The sequence below is a fragment of the Mixophyes fleayi genome, chromosome 2 (assembly GCF_038048845.1).
Source record: "Mixophyes fleayi isolate aMixFle1 chromosome 2, aMixFle1.hap1, whole genome shotgun sequence".
Lineage (NCBI taxonomy): Eukaryota > Metazoa > Chordata > Amphibia > Anura > Limnodynastidae > Mixophyes > Mixophyes fleayi.
The window spans coordinates 13,775,625-13,796,950 of record NC_134403.1 but is presented as its reverse complement, the minus strand read 5'-3'; the positions used below and the strand labels follow the sequence as shown (position 1 = coordinate 13,796,950).

General features: G+C 42.0%; 1 protein-coding gene across 2 annotated transcripts in view; it reads left to right on the top strand.

Moving 5' to 3' along the window:
* Positions 1-21,326, top strand: part of LOC142140704 (uncharacterized) — a 233,637-nt gene that overhangs the window by 26,262 nt on the left and 186,049 nt on the right. The window contains exons 6-12 of one of the 2 annotated variants that reach the window (XM_075198498.1): positions 108-208; positions 323-392; positions 1,387-1,487; positions 1,647-1,716; positions 3,325-3,425; positions 3,520-3,589; positions 9,276-10,611. In XM_075198498.1, coding sequence (XP_075054599.1) covers positions 108-208; positions 323-392; positions 1,387-1,487; positions 1,647-1,716; positions 3,325-3,425; positions 3,520-3,589; positions 9,276-10,225 — 1,463 coding nt within the window. In that variant the 3' untranslated portion in view covers positions 10,226-10,611. Of the gene's footprint in view, positions 1-107; positions 209-322; positions 393-1,386; positions 1,488-1,646; positions 1,717-3,324; positions 3,426-3,519; positions 3,590-9,275; positions 10,612-21,326 lie in introns of those variants that run through there. The other variant, XM_075198499.1, reaches the window with a different exon arrangement.

Genomic DNA, 21,326 nt, shown 5'->3' with positions numbered 1-21,326 from the left:
TTCATATATTATCAATTACAGAATCACTAACCTGCCTAATGAGTAATTTTGAACTAACTACAAACGTCATGCAGATATATGTTAATCTATATGTCTGTTCTCCGCAGGTGATTGTAGTTCTAGAGATCCCCCAGAACGATGTGAGACCCCTGTATATTCCCCGCATTGTATAGAGGAAGAGAACAGGATCATCACACAGGATTCTCAGGTAACTGATCTGACGTCTCCCAGCTCCTCACACATCCACTTCTCATAGTGCAGACTATTGTGTTATGTAACGTGAGGATGAGACACGTATGTGACACGTGTTCTTGTATGACAGGCTGAGCCGGAAGCCATGAACTGTCACCCGCCGTGTAAGGAAGAGGCTGTTCCTGCGGAGATCAGTTCAGGTGAGAGAGACCGATGGTAAAATATTAGTGTGTTGGGAAAAGTGGACAGACATAATCATTCTTTAATTATTCATTTTCTTAAAGCAAAGGTTTACAAAGCACCACAAATTTGCAAGAGGAAGACTTTAGCTAAATTTTGCTATTAAGAAGTCATCCAATGCCAAAAATATTTCTGTTAACCCCTTTCCCCCAAATACTAGTGATATGGGACACCCACTGATCAGGAGCTGCTCCCCCCCCATCCCTGTTATAATGAACATGTCCTTCCGTTCCTGTCACCTCAGATATTGTGACCCTTCTTGTACTCCTCAACGAACGAGTGTGCGCTCCTGGTGAGGTGTATTGTATATGATCGCTCCCGTTTAGGTGCTTCAAGTGAATAGTGAGTGTGCACTTGGGCACACACTTGTGACATCAGACACTTCTCTTTTTAGACCCACTCAGCTTTTTCTCTGGTGCCTGAGCTACTGACTGTGTTATTATTTGTTGTGCTTGTTCATTATTCTGTCTGACACTGACTTGGCTTATTCCTGACCCTGGTTATCTGCTTGTGACCCTGACCTCGGCTCTCTGGCCGGTATATAATGATTACAGTTTCTCTGTCGTCCTTCTGTATTGTCAGCTGCTGCCTAGTGAGGCTGATTCTGGGAGCTGTGACCCTCTCGTTCTTTGTGGCAAAATCCTTCACCCCTTGTGGGGGTCCTTGGTGAAGACGGGTTCGCTTTAGATTAATTTCCTAGGTTCTAGCCAGTGCTAATTGCTAACAACAATGTTGCATCATATTCAAGACCTCTCGTTACAACCGTCCCCGCTAACGGCCCTTTCCCTTCCACTGCTGCTGACACGCGTTGGGGGAGGCGGTGATTATTTTCCTTGACGTTGGATCTCGATCATACTGCTAGTTGGAAGTTCATTATAACGGTTACTGTCAGCGGAGTTCTTCTTTAGTGTTTGTATGCAGTTATATGTAAATACGTGTGTCCATTCCCCACAGGTGAATGTAGCTCTAGAAATCCCCCAGGAAGATGTGAGACCCCTGTGTATTCCCCGGATTGTATAGAGGAAGAGATCAGGATTATCACACAGGATTATCAGGTAAAGGAAACTGATCTGACATCTTCCAGCTCCTCACACATCCTTTGCTCATATTGCAGAATATTGTGTTATTCTCATGTCCCTGCCTGTGTGTGAGTCCTGATGTCACATACAATGTGTGTATGGGACACGCATGTGACACATGTTCTTGTATGACAGGCTGAGCCGGGAGATGAGATATTTCACCCACAGTGTAAGGAAGAGGCCGTTCCTGCTGAGATCAGCTCAGGTGAGAGAAACTCTGTTGTTCTGATGGTAAAATATTGTCGTATTGGGAAAAGTGGACGGAACGTTCAGATAGAAATGTCGTCTTTCCTCTGTTACGTTACATAATTGTTGTGTGTCAAGAACATTACACTGACCTCTGCCGAGGATGGAAGAGCAGCTTATTTTAATGCTGCAAAATAAAATGAAAGCAGAGGGAAAGTTACTGGGTCAGTTGAGCATTACATCCGCAAGCTTTACCATGTATCCAACATTGATGGGAGGTTTGGTGACATTGGAACCTGATATCTCACTGGATGGTAAAGTCCAACTAGGCACCAATTGTTTAGATTACAGGGAAAGAAAAACCAAACATTGTGAGTAATCACCTTTTAATAAAATCTCATTTAACGCTAAATTTTGCTATTAAAAAGTCTACTGGCAATCATAATTTTGTTAATCCATTTCCCCAACAAATAGTGATGTCTGTTCAGGAGCTACAACCCCCGACCCACAGTTTTGTGTTATTTGTTGTGCTTGTGCATTATTCTGTCTGACAATCTGACACTGACTCAGCTTATTCCTGACAATGATTGTTCGCCTGTAATCCTGACCCCCAGGCCTATTGTACAGTTTCTGAACCGTTTCTGTCTGCTCTGACTGTTGTCTAGTATAATGACTAGGATTTGTCCTTCTGTATTGGCAACTGCTGTCTGTGAGGCTAATTCTGGAAGTCGCTCAATCAATTTATAGGTTCATAGCAGGTGCTTGAAAGAGTGGGGATATCCAGGAGAGAAAAATCCCCCAGCACACTGCTATAACCAGCAAAAGAGTTGTAACCCTTTCAAGCACCTGCTATGAACCTATAAATTGATTGAGCAACTCCCACTTCTGTATTGTTCGTTTGAGAGGCGTGTTTGTCTCAGAAGCTAATAGGCTGGTGCTGCATTGCCATTTGGAGGCTTTTTGGAGTACCTCTTGGTAAGTTAGCTATCAATTTAAAAATACATATACGTATAGCCCATATAGGGACTCTCATTGTTTAGAGTTTGGACCACCCTATTAGTAGAAGCGCCGTGCAGTGGCGGGTGGCTTACCATGCATTTGCAAATGTGTGCAACTGAGATTTTTGCATTTTTATGCACAAATAGAAATAGCAACTCTTTTGCTGGTTATAGCAGTTTGCTGGGGGATTTTTCTCTGCGTTTGTTCCTTGCTGGAAAAACCAACCCATTCAAGCACCTGCTATGAACCTATAAATTGATTGAGCAACATCCTTTTCTGTATTATAATTCTAGGGGCCATCAATTGTGGGTTCCATATTTGCGAAGCCCATCACCTCTTTGCAGGGGTTCTTGGTACCAGTGCTAATTGCTAGCAGCAAAGTGGGGTCATCTATGACCACTCGTTACACCCGTCCTCGCTATCGGGTCTTTCCCTGCCGCTGCTGACGGTGGTTGTGGCAGGAGAATAGACCATTAGAAAGGACTCGGTGGTGATTATTTCCCTGAAATTGAATCTTGATCATTCTGATAGTTGGGGGTCACTATAACAGGGTTATCGTGATTGGAGTTCTTCTTTACGGTTGTCATTTATGCAGATGTATGTAAATCTGTGTGTCCATTTCCCATAGGTGGTTGTAGTTCTAGAAATCCTCCAGAACGATGTGAGACCCCTGTGTATTCCCCACTTTGTACAGAGGAAGAGAACAGGATTATTACACAGGATTATCAGGTAAAGGAAACTGATCTGACATCTCCCAGCTTGTCTGATGTCCTGTGTGATATGTTGGTGCGACACGTATGTGACACATGTTCTTGTATGACAGGCTGAGCCAGCAGATGGGATGTTTCATCCACGATGCAAGGAAGAGGCCGTTCCTGTTGAGATCAACTCAGGTAAAACTCAAAATAAAGAGCGTTTTATGTTTTGCATACATCTAGACCTTTGGACATAGAGGCCTACCCATGAGTACGAGCTATTTAAATGTCTACCTTAAAATTTTAAACTTCTCTCCCTCTATCCCATCTAGCGGAAGGAAGACTGTTGATTTTAAGTGCCCACAGTTTTGGGTGGCTTTTTTTCTACACTGCTGGCTATGGCAGAATTATTCTTTCAGTTTATGTTCTTATATTTTCCGACCCTTAAATCTCCGCTGTGGTTCAGCTGCATCAGCATGGTGCCAAGGACTGTTAGATGCATAAAGCAGGGCTGGAGGTACCTTTACGGTACTTCCTCCGTCCACTTTCCATAATCCTACAATGGGGGGCCTCTGGAGGAGCCAGTCACTGCCACCGCAGGTAGTGGCCATTGTTCCTGTGCTGCTGCACCATCGGGTACTAAGTGCACAGACTTCATACTGGAGACTCCGCCTAAGGCGAGTGACTCGTCTCTCTACGCTGGGAGAGAAATAAGGGTTGGCTACTTCCGGGGCTTGTAAACCAGCAGCGATGTCAATTATTTTATTTATCCGACCTAGATGTCTCTCCAAGTGTTTTTCGGACAGTCTGCTGGGAATGCACTACGCACACTGCCAGTGTGTGGGTTAGCTACTACACATACTAGCGCATCCTGCCACCGGTCTCTTGGTCCAGTCCATAGCTAAGATTTTCCAGCCGCATGTCCCTGTTAGGTGAGCAAGGTTCAGACGGAGCAGGGCAAGAATTTTAAAGCTTTCCTGCTTCTTCTGAGTCGTCCTCTTACAACTCCATTTTTATTCTGCTTATGTAACAATATAAATGACAGTCATATAATAAGACAAGATCGTACACATTAAATTGACTTCATTCAATTATAAATTTGACTTTTAACAATGATTTTGGACTGGCCGTGAGCCAGGTACTAAACTTTCAGGACAGAGAAGTCTCAAATGTCCCAGAAAAGTCGTTGTTTAAGTGTAAGGCAAAACAACTGATTCGCTTCTCTTTTACTTTATGTAGAGTGAACTAAGCTGGAAAGTAAGTTCCTGGTTTCACGCAGGTCGTTGTACCTCTATCCTCTTAGTGTGGATACGATTAAGTGGGAGTCTCCCCCCTTAGGTAGATGCCCCAGTTGCTTCATGGGTATGGCACTGGCTTCTTAAGCCAGGAAGTGTGGGTTCAGGTCCCATCTGGGGTGCCAGGCTATCCAGAGCCACCATCATTCTTATATCCAACACCACAACTCTTAAGGGATAGCCTAGTTCGGAAAGGCTGAGGCCACACTTATTTTTATTTCCGTGGTAGCGGTGGTCTCTATTACACCCCTTTTTAGCCTTGACTTGGGAGAGAGGGGGTTGGAATAACTCGTTGAGGGCTTGCTGTCTGACATACCCAGGTCTGACATGCTGACCTTGGTGGTGCACACCCATGAGGCATCCAAGTAAGGGGTGGCCTTGTATGGGTGAGTATTTCACCGTCATTTTTTTGGCACACCGGGAACTCTGGCTTGAGGCCTGGGAAACAGACATGGGGGTAAGTTTATCAAGCTGCGGGTTTGAAAAAGTGGAGATGTTGCCTAAAGCAACCAATCAGATTCTAGTTACCATTTATATAGTCACTCTACAAAATGAAAGCTAAAATCTAATTGGTTGCTATAGGCAACATTTCAACTTTTTCAAACCTGCAGCTTGATAAATTTACCCCATGGAGTCTAGGAGTACTCTGGAGTCTCCACCATTTATAAATGGCCTAGGGCTGGTTACGATTATTAGCCAATTATTGCTGTCCTATGAATGAGCTCCAGTTTTTGTCAATTTCTGTTTGTGGAGGCAGGGAGTGAAATTGTAGAGAACACTCCTTTTGTCCCTCATGGAGGACAACAGAGGGAAAGAGGAGGTTTGGTCAGCCAAACAAAACAGCTGCCAGACCTTCAGACATATAGTCGACAAATCTGCCCACCAAGCTCTCCTGTGGTTGGAGCCCGCCTGCTTCTGTTTGTTTTTTGTTTATTATTTTTTTAGCCCATTTTGAGTCTGAAGACCCTTCACATCCAGCTTGGGTGGACAGGCTCATTATGGAGTACTTGAGGTCTGTCATTTACAACATGGGATAAAGGTAGTTCATGGTGCCCATGGACTTGCGCCAGTGGTGTTCACGAAGATCCTGACTTATGTTCTTCCTCCCCTTCCCCTTGCCCCCATTACCATCCTATCTACCTCCTTAATGTCGATGTAAAGTTATTCACCAAACTATTGACCAACAATAGATTGAAACTTCTACCGCCAAAAATTTATGCACAACCGCCAAGTAGGATTCGTGTCGCCCCCTCCCCCCCCCCCCCCCCTCCTCCTCCGGGATAACAGTGATATGTGCCTCCAGTGGCTGGTTCGAGAAAGGCCTCAAGTAGTAGTGGAGTAAGTTTGTCTTTGAACGTCTTCTAATAACTAATTGTGAAACCATCTGGACCTGAGCTTTTACATGTGGGAGTGGAAGAGATTGCATCCTCCAGTTCCCTAAGAGTGAACGGAGGTTTTTGTCCTCTGATGAAAGTTTTGGAAAATTGATCTTGGATAACTATGCACTGATGTTTTGTTACGTCCCCAGGTAAGTCATATAATTTGGAGTTATAGGAGCAGAAGGCTTAGTCTATACCTCCAGTTTCATGAAGTGTGTTACACTCTTTAGTGCTGCTCTCAGGTTCTTTGGTCCCAGGAGGACTCTACTCCCAAAAAACTGGATCTGGGAGCAGATCACTATTCTAGTCAGAGGACATCCTCTATTGCGATGAAGAGTCATACGTTTCTACTCGGACAGTTCCACAATATCTCAACCATGAGGGAGGCACCAAGAGCCCCCTTGCCATGTGAGAAATCTGCAAAATGCTGCAATTAGTGAAGCTACAAGATCCAGCTATTGCGGCAGTTTTCTCCAGCGGTGGAAATATATGAGGCAGATTTTTTCAGCAGACAGACAAGGTGGAGAAAATGTGTTATTGTGGATGCCATGTCTGTTTCTTGAACTTTCTTCTGATTCACAGGTTCCCTCCATAGCAGGGCTTCTAAGGGTTTTGTAGCTTGTAAATATATAGGCCATTTGTGTTGTCCTGGTTGTTGTGGGCTGGCCAAGAAGATCATACTTCACAGACATTTTCAACATGACAGTGGGCCCATTGTTACGTCTGCCTCTGAGAAAAGACTTGTTACGTTAGAGCTCCTCTTTTATTACCATGGTTTAATGTGGCTATGTGCTTGTCTGACAAGGGGGTTGAGACCATGCTTATTGGCAGACACCGGTTTGGCTAATTATTATCACTAGGGATGGAAGTCTTATATTTCATAGTGTGGAAAGAAGAGGTTTCCTACCTCTTTCATCTTTCAGGTTCCTCTCTCTTACTCTTTTAGGTTCCCCATCTACTGCAATTTTTGCAGAATGGTCTAGATGGTGTTTGAGACTTTGCTCCCTGAAGGTTAATGTTTCGACACTCTCTGTGTCCTTTCAGAGTACACTGGCACATGCCAGTTCAGAATTTCAGACTTTTATCCTCTTTTTCTAATCCTTGTATTTGGTGGAGTTAGAGTTCCTTACTTAGAAGACAGTCTTCTTTTGGCTATATATAGAGCTGGGAGCTCTGTCCTGCAGGTCTCCATATCATGCTGTTTTTTTGGTCTAAACCTTAATTCACAGCCAAAAGTGTTCTCTCAGTTTCATCTTAATCAGGACATTGTCAGTTTAGCCTTAGACCTTGGTAGGTCTCCAGAAGAAGAGGGCTCTGTTCACTCATTGGTTGTTGTCTGTGCTTGATAGTTTATAGAGCTTATGTTTATAGTACTTGCATTCATAGTTTGGAGTATCGTTTGGTCCTCTAGGATGTGTACAAGAGAGGTTGGCAGGTGTCAAGCAGAACATTGCTGAGTGGATTACTTTGATAATTTGACAGGTTTACATTGGATCAGGGCAGCATGTTTCAGTAAATAAGAGGGCACTTTCTACCAGATCGGTGAGTGTCTTCTGAATGGCAACGCATGGAGCAGCTCTGTCGGCTGTGCATTTGGTTTTCTGTCAACATGTTTTCTAGGGTTAATGTGTTGCTGTCCAGGGTTGCTAATTCTAGATAGAAGGTGCTTTGCACTAGTTCTAATGAGCGTACCCAGCCCTAGTGGCATCCCCAAGATCTCCAGTGTCTTTCAATGGAATGAAATAGAAAATGGGATTTTTATACCTACGTTAAATCTTTTTATCTAAGTCCTTTGGACCATACTAGAAGCCCACCTTTTTACCCTCTAGTTCTCCATCAATGTTTTCATGTTCTGTGAGGATGTTCTTATTTTCAACTCTTTTATTGTTCTCTTCTGTCCTGTGATCCTTGGTTATTCAAATAACTAGCCTCCGACAAGGGGTATAAAGAGGGAGGAGTTTCAGGTTTTAGTTTAGAAATTTAAAGTGTCCGCACTCTTGGCTGAATCTCTATAGCCCAAGGTCTATAGTGTTCCCCAGTGGTCTTAAAGAAAATGATTTAGCAGAAGTAAAACATACCATTGCTTCAATATTTATGAAACATGAGAACTATAGTATATTTTAAGACAAGCCCTTGGTTATGCGGATGTCCATAGGAAAAACAGATTCTTCAGGGTACACTTCCATTATTACTTTAAGTTATTTGTGTTGATTTTACAGTATAGAGGCTTCAGCTCACACTTTTTTTTTTTTATAATTTTTTATTTTCAGTGGTCAATCAAGAAAATACAGACAGCAAAACGATAACACTGTGTAGCATGCACAGTAAAATCACAACAGTTATTGTGGTGTATCGCATATTAGGAAACCTTTAGACAAAAATGACCGGTTTTTACATTTTTAAAGAGTAATATAAAATGGGTGTAGGAACAAAATGGATTGTGGGGGAGGGGTGAGGGGGGTAGGACCACAAAGATAAGCACTGTAAGTATTTAGAGGATAACTAGGATGTGTTGAGCCTATAGCAGAGGGGGAGATATGTGTCGGGAAGAGTTAGGGTCATCGCACATGGGTCAGGTCGGAGGACGTGGAGCGTTGAGGGGGGGAAGGTGTGTTCCACGGCTAGCCATGGAGCCCAGACTTGACTGAAGACGTGGCCTCTATCGTGGAGGTAGTACGTAATCTCCTCCATAGCGGCCACGTGCCAAATCTGCTTCTTGAGAGCCAAAAGGGATGGAGGTGAGGTCTTTTTCCAATTAAGGGCTATGAGTGATTTGGCTGCTGTCAGGATGTGGGCAGTTAATTTCTTGGAGAATTTGTCCAGGTCTTGGGGAGTGTAACGTAAAAGAAAAATCCAGGGATCTTTCGGGATAGGAGCTTCAAAAAGGGTATTAAGGAAACTATGGACTGAGTCCCAGAAGGTGGTGATAATCGGGCAAGACCCAGCTCACACTTTTAAAAGGAAATGCCTTGTAAAATGAAGATGTATAGACACTGAAGGATTTACTAATATAAAGTGAATTTAAATCTGAATATATTCGTATGATCAGCTTACCCTCTCACTAGGAACCGGTAACGTCAGCAAGGCACTTTATCCTACTGAAATGGCAGGCTGTAATCTCATGTGTTCAGGTGTTCTTTCATAAAATGTGCACCCTTAGTCATTGTGATGAATATAGTGTTCACTTTCTCAACTATATATTTTATACAGGTGTGACAGCCAGCTGGAAAGTCCAACCTGATTCCCCCCCTCGCTTGCTTCTTCCTGTCCAAGTTCATCACAATGATGGACCTACTCCAAGTATTCCTCAAGTGAATATTCTGAGTGAGAATTCAGCCAAAGGCAGATCGAGAAAATCTGAGATCATTTTGGACAAGGCTCCAGCTTTGAAAAGACAAATACATTTCACAGATCTGTTTAAGCAACAGAGCAGAGTTGAGCGTTCATCGATTAGTTTTATTAACCATGGCATTGGGAACCAGAACACACAAAAGAACCCAGAGAAGTTACATGTGATGGTCTATAAATGCAGACAGTGCAGAAGGAGCTTTGGTAGTGAGATAGATCTGGTCTCTCACCAGAGGACTCACAGTGTTGACAGGGTGTACACATGTGCTGAATGTCCACAGAGTTTCACAGATAATGCCGCCCTGGTCGCTCACCAGTGGACATTTCATAGACGAGAACTTGGAACGATTAATACCCAACAAAGACCTACCCCAGAAGATAAACCATTTTCGTGTACTGAATGTGGGAGATCTTTCACGAAGAAGTCAACTCTGGTCAAACATCAAAGGATTCACACAGGAGCATTTGCATGTCCCGACTGTGGGAAATGTTTGTCGGACAAAACGGGTCTCATTTTACATCGGAGAACTCACACTGGTGAGAAGCCATTTGCCTGCTCAGAATGTGGGAGGCGTTTTACCCAGATGTGTCACCTTGTCACACATCAGAGCGTACATACGGGAGAGCGGCCCTTTTCCTGCTCAGAGTGTGGCAAATGTTTTTCTGTCAGATCAGTTCTTACTGCTCACCAAGCTATCCATGCTCGACATAAAACATTTGCTTGTCCGGAATGTGGAAAGTCTTTTACTCAGAAAGCTGCTCTTGCGACCCATCGCAGGGTTCACTTAAAGGAACCTGGTAACACATCATGATTGTAGACCAAAGGTTATGTCTCATGCAAATTTAGTGCACAATCTGAACTGTGTGGAAGTCACGGTCACTGTGGGTATTATGAAAATTATAAAGAAGTGTGACCTTTTTTTTTTTTTCTTTTTCCCAGCAAATCCATAATTGGTCTTTAGTGGATATGTCACAGAAACAGTTATGGTAATAAAAGTATCTTAAGTCTCTAGAACATAGGTAGGTATCCTGCCGCTGGCCAGATTTTGTGAATCTACCAGTCCCAAAGTATGTCGGACGACTGTTTTTAAATCCAGTATGTGCTGACAAACAGTTCATTTTTTTTAATTTATTTTCATTGCTAAAACAGATAATTTATATGATGACCACCCTCTGTCTTGTTTATATATATTTTTTGGAATAAAGTATTTTTATTGAAATTTTCAATACAAAACAAAGAAAAATAAACATACAAATAAAGCCCTCTAACTATTTAGCTACCCCAATTATCTAATCCTGTCGCTTGTATCAACGCGAGTTTCAACCGTGTAGACCACACACTTCGGATAAACAACAAACTTTTAGAAGCATCTTCTTATCTATATAGCATATTACTGACGTATGAGTGAGTGTACACAAATGTTTGAGTAGTCGAATCTCCATGTCTCTCCCATTCGCGCTGCACAGGTCTTATTTATATTGAAAGAGTGCAACTGGGAAGTTTTTTGTTTTTTTTTTATTTTGTTTTTTTAGACCATAGGTTACTTTTGTGGGTTTTCAATACTTTTTTTTCCCCCTCCTAACATTTCTTGAGCCGACTTTGCATTTTTTTGCAACGTCATTTATTGAAATAAACCTAAAAGTTAGGCCACAGGATTGTTATTTAAACTAAACTAAATTTGTATTTTATTATATATTGAACATTTTATTAAAAGAAAATTAGGATTTTAGTGTGCCTGCTGTTTATAGCTCACTTATATGTATTGATTTTGAATGATATATTCTGGATTTCGACTAAACTGGGTTTATTATTATTATTAAAGTACAAGAAAGTGAAATATGGAATTGAAGTGTTTCTCAGCCCTATGAATTGTACAAATGTTTCACATTTTCATCTGACATGATTCAAATGAATATAATCTAAGTATAGACTGAAGATTTTGAATGTAGATCTGTTTATAATCATGCCTGTCTCCATCAACAGTTCTCACACATATTTACTGGGCTTTACTCCCTTATTTCCAAGAAGAACCAAGCCCGAACTATAGCTCAACCCTTTGTGTTACTGAGAGAAATGTAGAAATTAAGATTTTTTTTATTTTTTTTACTCACCCTAAAATCTACTTCTCTTAGTCCGTTGGGGAACCCTGTGACAATAGGTGGTCCTGGAGTTGGGGCATTTCAATCTGAAACTGTTAGCAGGACAACTATTATGCCCCTCCCAGAGGGAACCATCCTCAGTTTTTTTTTTTTTTAATAAAGAAGCCCAGAAGAGAAGGAAAAACAAGAAACGCCAATACAGGCAACGAGCAAACAAACAGAGCAAAGGGAGGGACCGCAGTGTTCCCCAATGGACTACGAGAAATTTAATTTACAGTGCGTAAAACATCTTTTCTCTGGCGTACCATTGGGGGACAATGGGGTCATTCCAAATCTGCCCCTAAGAGAGAGAGTGCTCTGAAATGGCTGAAATTTGGACAATGTATGGACGGAAAACCACGTAGTAGCCTGGTTCAATTGTTCGTCCGAAGCACCGTGGCACATTGGCCACAAAACGACGACAGCCTAGACGACTGCATGTAAACCAACTGTGTAGGCAAAGCGATTCAACGAGCAAGAGAGAGCATGGAGGGCAACCAGCCACACTTGTGCGTATTGTACAGAACGGACCAGGCGGTCTTGCATATCAAAGCGGCATGGTCCACCCAACACCTAAGATCCCAGACCACATACAAGAGTAGCAGAATGCCAGAGGATTGAGACAGAGGAAGAAATGTTGGAATGACACTCTCCTGGTTTAAGTGAAAACGTGAGACCACTTTAGGTACAAAAGAGGGCTTAGAGTGAAGCACCAGATGGGGGGGGGGTTACAGCACAATGCCCCCAACTGAAACACCTGACAATTAGAGAATTAGCGAGTCTCTGGTAAGAGCCAGGAGCACCAAATTAAGATCCAATGAATCAACAGGGTGCACAAAGGGGGATTGAGCGTGGAGAATCACTTGAATACCTGCCAACTTGCACCAACTCTTTGCCAAAAAGATAGAGATCGCAGAAACTGCAACTTCAATGAAGATAGATGGAGACATTTGTCAAGACCCACCTGCAAGAAGGAGAACAAGCGAGAAAGGTTGAATTCGAAAGTGTGATTTTTCCCACCGGAGAATATATGCTTTCCATACCCAGTAGTAATTGGTATAAGAAGACGGTGTTCTAGCCTTTATCATGGTCTGAACAACCATGTGGAGGATTCCCCCGAACCCGAAGAATCGTGGTCTTAGCCACTCCATCAAACCCAGATTACCTAAACACAGAATTTGGTAGCAGATAAGAACCACTTGGCCCAAGTATTGACCTCACTCCCTATTTTATCCTTAGTTTTTTGTATGGATATCCTTATATCTATCCCAAACATGTTTAAATTGCTCTACTGTAGTAGTTGTTACCACCTGGTCATTATTCCAATTATCCGCTACCCTTTTTGTGAAGTAATTTTTGCTCAAATTTCCTCTGAACCTTCTCTCTAGTGTCAGTGCATGTGTTTGTGTTCTAATACTTCTCTTCCTTTGAAGAATGTTTCCATCCTGTGCATTGTTAAAACCCTTGATATATTTGGATGAGAAGATTGGGACAAAGAGGCTATCTGAAAGGTGGGCCTACCCCGAGGATGTCTACGTACCACACCTGGAATGATCAGCTGCTCCTTCCCTTTTTAGTTTCTTGAGCACCCGCAGGAGAATGGAAATCCGAGGAAACGATTACACTAGATGAAACCTCAATGGAATCGTCATGGCATCTGTGTACAAAACGATCCCTGGACTACATGGAGAAATGAGGGACCTTGAAGTTCGGCCGGTCTTTTGGGGTGTTCCTGGTATGCAGTGCTTAGTACCTACCAAAAGTGGTCCAAGGAGGGACAGCTGGTGAATCAGTGACTGGGTCATGGGCGTCCAAGGTTCATTGATGCGTATGGGGGGCAAAGGCTGGTCCAATCCCACAGAAGAGCTACTGTAGCGCAAATTGTGAAAAAGTTAATGCTGGCTATGATAGAACACACAGTGCATCAAAGCTTTCTGTGTATGGGGCTGCATTTCCGCAGACTGGTCAGAGTCCCCATGCTGTCCCTTGTTCACAGCAGAAAATACCTAGTGTACATTGGGCACATGAGCGCCGGAACTAGACCATGGAATATGGTGGTATGAATCATGGGTTTTTTTGTATCGTGGATGGCCAGGTGTGTGTGCATCGTTTACCTGGGGAAGAGATGAAACCAGGATGCACTATGGGAAGAAGGCAGACGGCGGAGGCAGTGTGGTGCTCTGGGCAATGTTCTACTGGGAAACCTTCGGTCTTGGCTGTGGATGTTACTATGACACATACCACCTACCTAAACATTGTTGCAGACCAAGTACACCCCTATATGGCAACGGTATTTCCTGCAGGCAGTGGCCTCTTTCAGCAGGATAATGCGCTCTACCACACTTCAAAAATTGTTCAGGAATGGCTTGAGGAACATGACGAGAGAGTTGAAAGTTTTGACCTGGTTTCCAAATTCCCCACAACTCAAGCCCTTCGAGTATCTGTGGGATGTATTGGCAAAACACAATCGAAGCCATGGTGGTCTCACTTCACAACTTACAGGACAAGAGTATCTACTGCTAACTTCTTGGACTTAAATACCACGGGACACCGTCAGAGGTCTTGAAGAGTCCATTCTTGACGGGTCAGCTGTTCTGGCAGCAGGATGTGACCCTACCAATATTAGGCAGATGGTTTTAATGTGGCTAATCAGTGTGTATGCCAAGGTTATTGCAAATAGACTAGAGCTCATAGTACCTAAATTAATACAGACTGACCAAGTAGAGTTTGTCTCAGGCCGAGAGACAACCAAAATAATTGACTTAATATACTTCGCCTCTTGCTGCTGCACCCCACTAATATTGCTGTCAACTGATGCTGGAAAAGCATTTGATAGAATAGACTGGGACTTTATTTTGGGCATGCTGGCACACTTGGGCTTGGGCCAAGTGGGTCATCACAGGAGCCGTGCATTATATACACACACCTTACTGCCACATTCAAGATTATTGGGGATTTTTCTGACCCAGTGGAGATCACAAACGGCACCAAACAAGGATGTCCACTCTCACTAATGATTATTGCATTATACCAGGAGGCACTTGCATTATCCATAAGGGCAAACCCAGATATATCAGGAATACAGGTGGGTGAGAGATTCAAGTTACCTTTTTTTCTGATGACCTCCTGGCTGTCCCGATAAAGAACCTGCTAATAGAGTTCCAAAGATTTAGAAGTCATTAAAAAAATTTTTTTTTAACTGAAGTAAAGTTTATTGAATTTTCTAAGACAATTGCAAAGGATACAAAAAAAGAAACGGGGAAAGGGTAGGACATAAAAGGGAAAGGGTTACATAGTGGGGACGAACACAACAATATGTCATAAAACACCAGCAATCTAGACATTTATCACTTTGTAGTATTTAAATATAATTATAGCCAGTTGACTAGTAAAACTAAAGATTGGCACTCTAAAAGAAGTCATTAAAATTTTAAGATTAACTACATGAAATCAGTCCCCTCCTAGTGTCATCGAAGGCCTGAGACATGCGGTCACCTTTGTGTAGTACACAACACAAATAACGTTTTTCGGTGTTATTATAACAGAGATTTGTCCTGGATCTTTGAGGATAATTTTAGACCTATTATTAGCAAAATTTGCAAAGCTCTGACAGATTGCAATAGAAACTTTTCATGGATAGGGAGGAGCAACATTATTAAATGAATATAGTTCCCAGAATGCTATATCTCCTACATACTCTCCCCTAACACATTCCCAGTAAATGGTTCACTGATCTACATCAAGCAATATTAGATTTTGTATGGAGTGGAAGAACAGCATGTTTTAAGGATGACATCTCATTGCGTTAAGGCCCTGCCAAGATCCTTCCGTGGTTTTTCTTCCACACAACAGATCCAAGCTACAGGAACAAGCACATATCCTCCTTGACTTTTACGCCATTGTTCACCAACCAGCCTATGGGCGTGTTGAAACATTAGACTTGGGCAGGGATTTTCCATACCGGCCAACTTTTGGGTGTGGCAGGGGTACTCCTGTTCGATGACATTCAAGTCAAATGGGAACTGCCTGATCAAGAAATTTGGAGATAACTGCAGCTGAAACATTTCTTAACTACAACAGATATGCGCAAGATAGCAGAAAGGGAGCTCACCTGTTTCGAAACATTGTGCATGCATGTCATATGCAAGCTAATTACTAGTCCTATAAAACTGCAAGTATGTGTTTGTTACTTTATAGTATTAGCTTGGTGTGGCTCAGGTGAACTCTGTGTCCAGCCATGGGTTAAAACCTGAAAGGGGGAGACTAAATTAATGTATGTCTTTAATTGTTTCTAAACTCTTCTGCTCTACCCATGAGTGCTCAATTCCAATTTATGGTACGGGTCATAAAAGCTTAATGGGCTTGATTTACTAAGCTGCAGGTTTGAAAAAGTGGGGATGTTGCTTATAGCAACCAATCAGATTCTAGCTTTCATTTATTTACTACCTTCTACAAAATGATACCTAGAATCTGATTGGTTGCTATAGGCAACATCCCCACTTTTTCAAACCCGCAGCTTAGTAAATCTAGCCCTAATGTCTTGAAATCTCCCTTTAAGGATACATCAATAAAATCAGTGATATCCAACAGTCAGACCCCTCACAATCTTGGTAATTCTGTGATATTTCAGAGCATCTCAACTGGGTGACAGAGCAGCTGGGATAAGTTTGAATAATGAGAAATAGAGACAGAGGAAAACATCATACTTACATGAGTCCTATTTGGTATGTAAATGAAGGGAAACTTATAACCTGTTTTGTGGAAGTAATATAATCTTTGTAGAACATTTTGCTACAAAGTTAGGCCAATGTAAATATACCATGAATTAAAAGATGCTTGAAAAGTGGCCATAAAAACTAATTTGCATTTACACAGACTCTCTAGGTCTGACATTACAGGGGAAGGGGAACTGTGAGTTCCTGCAGCATGTTTAAAATGTACTGTAAATCTGTTCACTTTTGGGAGTCCATTTCATATTGATACTTGTCCTTTTATTCATGCTCTCCCAGCAGGCAGAAACTGATCATCCGTAAGTTTACCATTTCTGTTGTTTATTTGTTTTTGTTTTACAGGAAACTATTGTATGTCATTTTGTTAATTGTTTTCAGCTTAAGCATTGTGGCTTTATTTTCCATATTACATTACATTAATAAGTTCAAGTCGCTCTGTTCTTACAAATTCATGTGTCAGACTTAGCTTGGTATTAGAACTCTACATAGTTGAAACAGAGGAGATCATTTGGTCCATGATTACTGATTAAAGTAAATTGTAATAGAACTGAAGGCTTCCTGAGTAAGAGTGACAGCGCTTCACAAAAAACCTTGGTGGGGGGCATAATTGGTACGGCAAAGTTAGTGTGTAGGAACTTTTAAACATTTTTAAACAGACCAGGTAGTTGTTTTTGATTAACTCTTTGTCACGCAGGCTCAGATGAGTGCTGGATCGCACTACGCCAAGCACAGCCTCTCGAGCATCTAGAAACTCTTAATTAAAAATACCTTCTGTTCATTGCCGAAATTCCAAAAAGATTGGGTACAGGAATTTAGTTGAGGAACAATACTGGTCTTCTATCTTCTGAACAACACAAGTTAATCCCATTAGCATCAGTGTGGTTGAGACTCAATATAAAATTCTATCTAGGTGGTACCGGTGTCCCAGCTTCCTGGCCAAATTATACTGGAACACTCAATACTTGTTGGAGGTGTAATATGGTGATTGGGACACCCCTCCACACTTGGTGGAATAGTTCCAAAATACTCCCTTTCTGGGAGGAGGTGATTACCACCTCCAGAGAATTTACATAAAATGAGGTACCATACTGTCCAAGTTTTTGGTTACTCAATTTATTCAACAAGCACATTGGCCAATATAACAAATCGTTATTGAAGCACCTTAACTGGGCTACGAAGGCTGTCAAACTAATCCACTGGAGATCCTTCTCTCCACCATCTATAAAAGATTGGTTCGCGAGGCTGGATAATTGATTATGTTATCCTCCATAGATAAATGCACTATGGTGTGATAGTTTAAAGACACTCTTAAATGCTCGTCTCTACAACAGAAACTAAAAGTGGTAATACCTACTTTAACCCTCCAACATAACACATTCACAATACCTACAGTGTTTGGATTATGGTTTCTTTAGCACTAATCTCTGATTTCCTGCTCATGTCTTTTCTATTCCCTCCCACCCACCCCATCGGTTACATAGTAGAGGTTAGATAGTAATGGGAAATATGGCAAAACATTATAGAACATGGAGTACAAAGAAAGAAAATCCTAAAAACAAGTTAAGGTAAAATGTCTACTCCTCCTCATCCATAGAACATGCCGCTATATGACACTATAATATGGACAATCGGTGTGCATGACGTTTGACATCCTTTCATTGTTCTACACTGCAGATTGATTTGGTAATGTTTCAGAAACCTTATAGCAGGTTGTAGGTCATTCTCCGCTGCTGTATAAGTAATACTCATGTTAGTAGCACCCTCTTACACATGGTTAGAGGCCTTATTGGCCATCCCCAATCTTATGGTTCTAGCTTGTGCTATTCCAAGACAATCCAGATCACATTTTGTTCCAGAATTGGATGATCGGCTGAACCTCCACAATTCAAACACACTTCATACATGAATAGGTACAGGGGCTAAACAACCCACAATGCACCTGTACAAGGGCCTGGAGTATACATGGGGGCCACTAGTCACAGTCCCATCATGCAATAGTTGCATACACCTTAAAGTGACTCATTGATACTTTCCCACCATTTACAGTGACCTCCAGAACAGTTAATGGGAATTCACATCAGTTCAAATCTATGAACCCTGGCTCTGAGTTCTCTGTAAATGGACATTAGGGGGCAGCCTGTGGTGAGTTTATAGTCATGTGAAGGAAGAGGGAAGGTTGATGGGGACAATTAAAACTGCTAGAACATGTGAAGGGGACTTTCTGGTATAATTTTGGGGGCCATATGGTAAATGAGTGTTTGTGGAGAGGCAGGAGCAGGGGGACAATTGTTGGTTCTGCCTGTGTATATTAAGCCCAGAGCCTAACTTGAGGCTACATCACTGGAGAATGTAATGTCAGAGCCTTTGGTGGCCCAAACCATATGTCACAAACTTAATCCACAACCCACTTGTACACTGAATGTTCCCAACCACACTTACTAAACCTGCACAGAGAGGATTGTCCAGTTTTTGGGGTGGAGTTAAATACAATTTGTAAATTTGACTTCCCTGTACTGCAGTGATATCCTGATTTGGCGGCTGCCCTGATGCCGGTAGCGTCTCTTTTGATACCGCTTGTTGGACTCAAACAGGCCATGGTGTTGTTAATGCCTCTCCCCTGTGAATTGGACATTTGTGGGGTAGGGGCTGCATCAACAACGTCTCTATTAATTTGTACACCCACCAATGTAGGAGATCCTGAACTAGAGTGTTGGAAGCATCGGTGGTCCCGCCAAATTGGGGTGTCACCAGGGCCCAGGCGTGTATAATTTGTATTTTATTTTACTTATTTTCACCAAAAATGTAATTTTCAGCTCCGGTTCAGCAATTTATAGTTCCCTCTTTCTCGCTATCGTGCTCAGGGAGAACATTCCAGTATGTTACTAAAACAAGTCCTGTGTATCCCCAACAAACATTCATTTACTGATACTAATACAAAAGTTCCCTGGGTAAGTCCCATAGACAGTGTCTGATCACAGAGGCTTAAAATCAGTGGTCCAGGCAAGTGGTGACAGGCCGGAACTGACTTTAAATTAATTGTTGAAATGGTGCACACTTGAACGTCTTGTCCACCTTTCAACAATCTTCTTTATTTAGGGACAATTCCCCTGTGCATCCTGTGGGAGGAAATAGCTGTCAACACATTCAGTGAAAACCTGGGAGAGTCAAACCCCGACTATGTATGTCTAGAGTGACCCCAACTCTGTATGTCTATATAGTGAATGTGGCCAATTTAGGCAGGAGCTGCATTTGAACAGCCAGATGGATCTGCTTTGCTGTTTTATACCAGTACCATAATGTGGATCTCCCAGCTTACCCTGCCATCAAATAGGACTTCCAAAAAAATTACAATGGCTTCACAGCCACAATGAACTGGTAAAGCACTGAGGAAATTCAAACAAATACAATTTATTAAGCATGTATATAAAACATAACCAATGATGGCGCCACTACATATCAAACAGATTTACTGCAGTACCCGATTGAAAGAACCATCAGATGTATAGGTGCACCTATATTAACTTATATTATATGGCCATATATCGATGATTGTAACGGCAGAGTATTAGGATGATAATGCTCAATCCAAACGGCTACGCAGCAATAGGACTCTTGAGTTGTAAAAGTACAATTAATTCCACGGAGTATGGCAAACATATGCCTATAGCAGATTCATTGAAACAGCCGTGGTAAATATGCTACAACAGACAAAAAGACAGTCTCTTACCAGATTCCTTAGCGATGTGACTTACTATTAAACAGCAAATGGTGATTCGCAATATGGGATAGTTATAGCAAGTCCCACTTCTGGTTAACTAACGAGCACTGAGTTAGCCCGAGAGCTCCGTATAGGTAACGGCGTTGTATCCGTGATGAATGATTAGTGCAGAAACCTGTGACTTTACCTTTAGGTGGATAATAATATCAGATCCTGCTTCTGATGGTAAAGCAATTGCTGAAGATCTTTACAACCTCCGTGGGAAAGGCAGCATCTCACCTGCCCCCAGATCTGTAAGGAAGTTCCAGGGCTGCCAATCTGGTACTCTTTCAAATAAAGGTGGAAACTCTGTTAAGTTGAAGTCCTAATTCAGTAAATAGTGGTACTCAGCCAGATATCCATGCCCATGGAGTGGGCATTCAATTACTTCACTAGAAAATAGTGGCGATCACGGAAAAACATTAAAAACCCACTGACGCGTTTCATTACCATCAGGTAACTTCATCATATAGGACTTGTAGTTTCACGGCAGCTTTGCCTAAGTATGGTCTAAATAAATCCAATTTCTGTTTGAGATGTTCTAGAAAATGTATCGGCATTTGTTAAGGGATAGTTAGAACAAGGCAATGATTAGCAAATCAAAAAGTTAGTAAGTTAACCCTTCCCCGGATCAAGATGTATATAAGACAACACACTGTGTTTTACCACATTTAAATCCTGGTAAAATTGTTACTGAGTAGAACTTCTGGGTAGAGCTGGAAAGAACCTGGAATTCCCAGGGGATGAGGAACGAACATTCATGATGACAAAAAGATTGTAGATTTATATGTTCACTAACTAGAATAAAAATATTTATATGTATCAGAAAATGTATTTTGATGGTAAAAGATTGTCTACATTTGCTTCACACAAATTATTTTTGTCCTTTGTGGATCTGCTTATGTATATAGAAATTTGATTTAGCGGCAAAACACTTTTCCCACATTCTGAGCAGGAGAATGGCTTCTCCCCGCTGTGGGTCCTTTGGTGCTGGATAAGATAAATTTTCCGTGAAAAACATTTGGTGCACTCAGGGCACGAATACGGCTTCTCCCCTGTGTGCACGCGCATGTGTGCAGTGAGATAGGCCTTACACTTAAAGGATTTCCCACACTCCGAACACACATAAGGTTTGCTGTTCTTGTGCGTCTGCTGGTGCTGCATAAAAACCAGATAATCCTCAAATCGCTTTCCGCACTCGGGACAGACATGTTTCTTGTTGTGACTCCGTTTGTGATTGGTGAGGTTTGACATCTGACTGAAAGATTTCCCACATTCAGAGCAGAT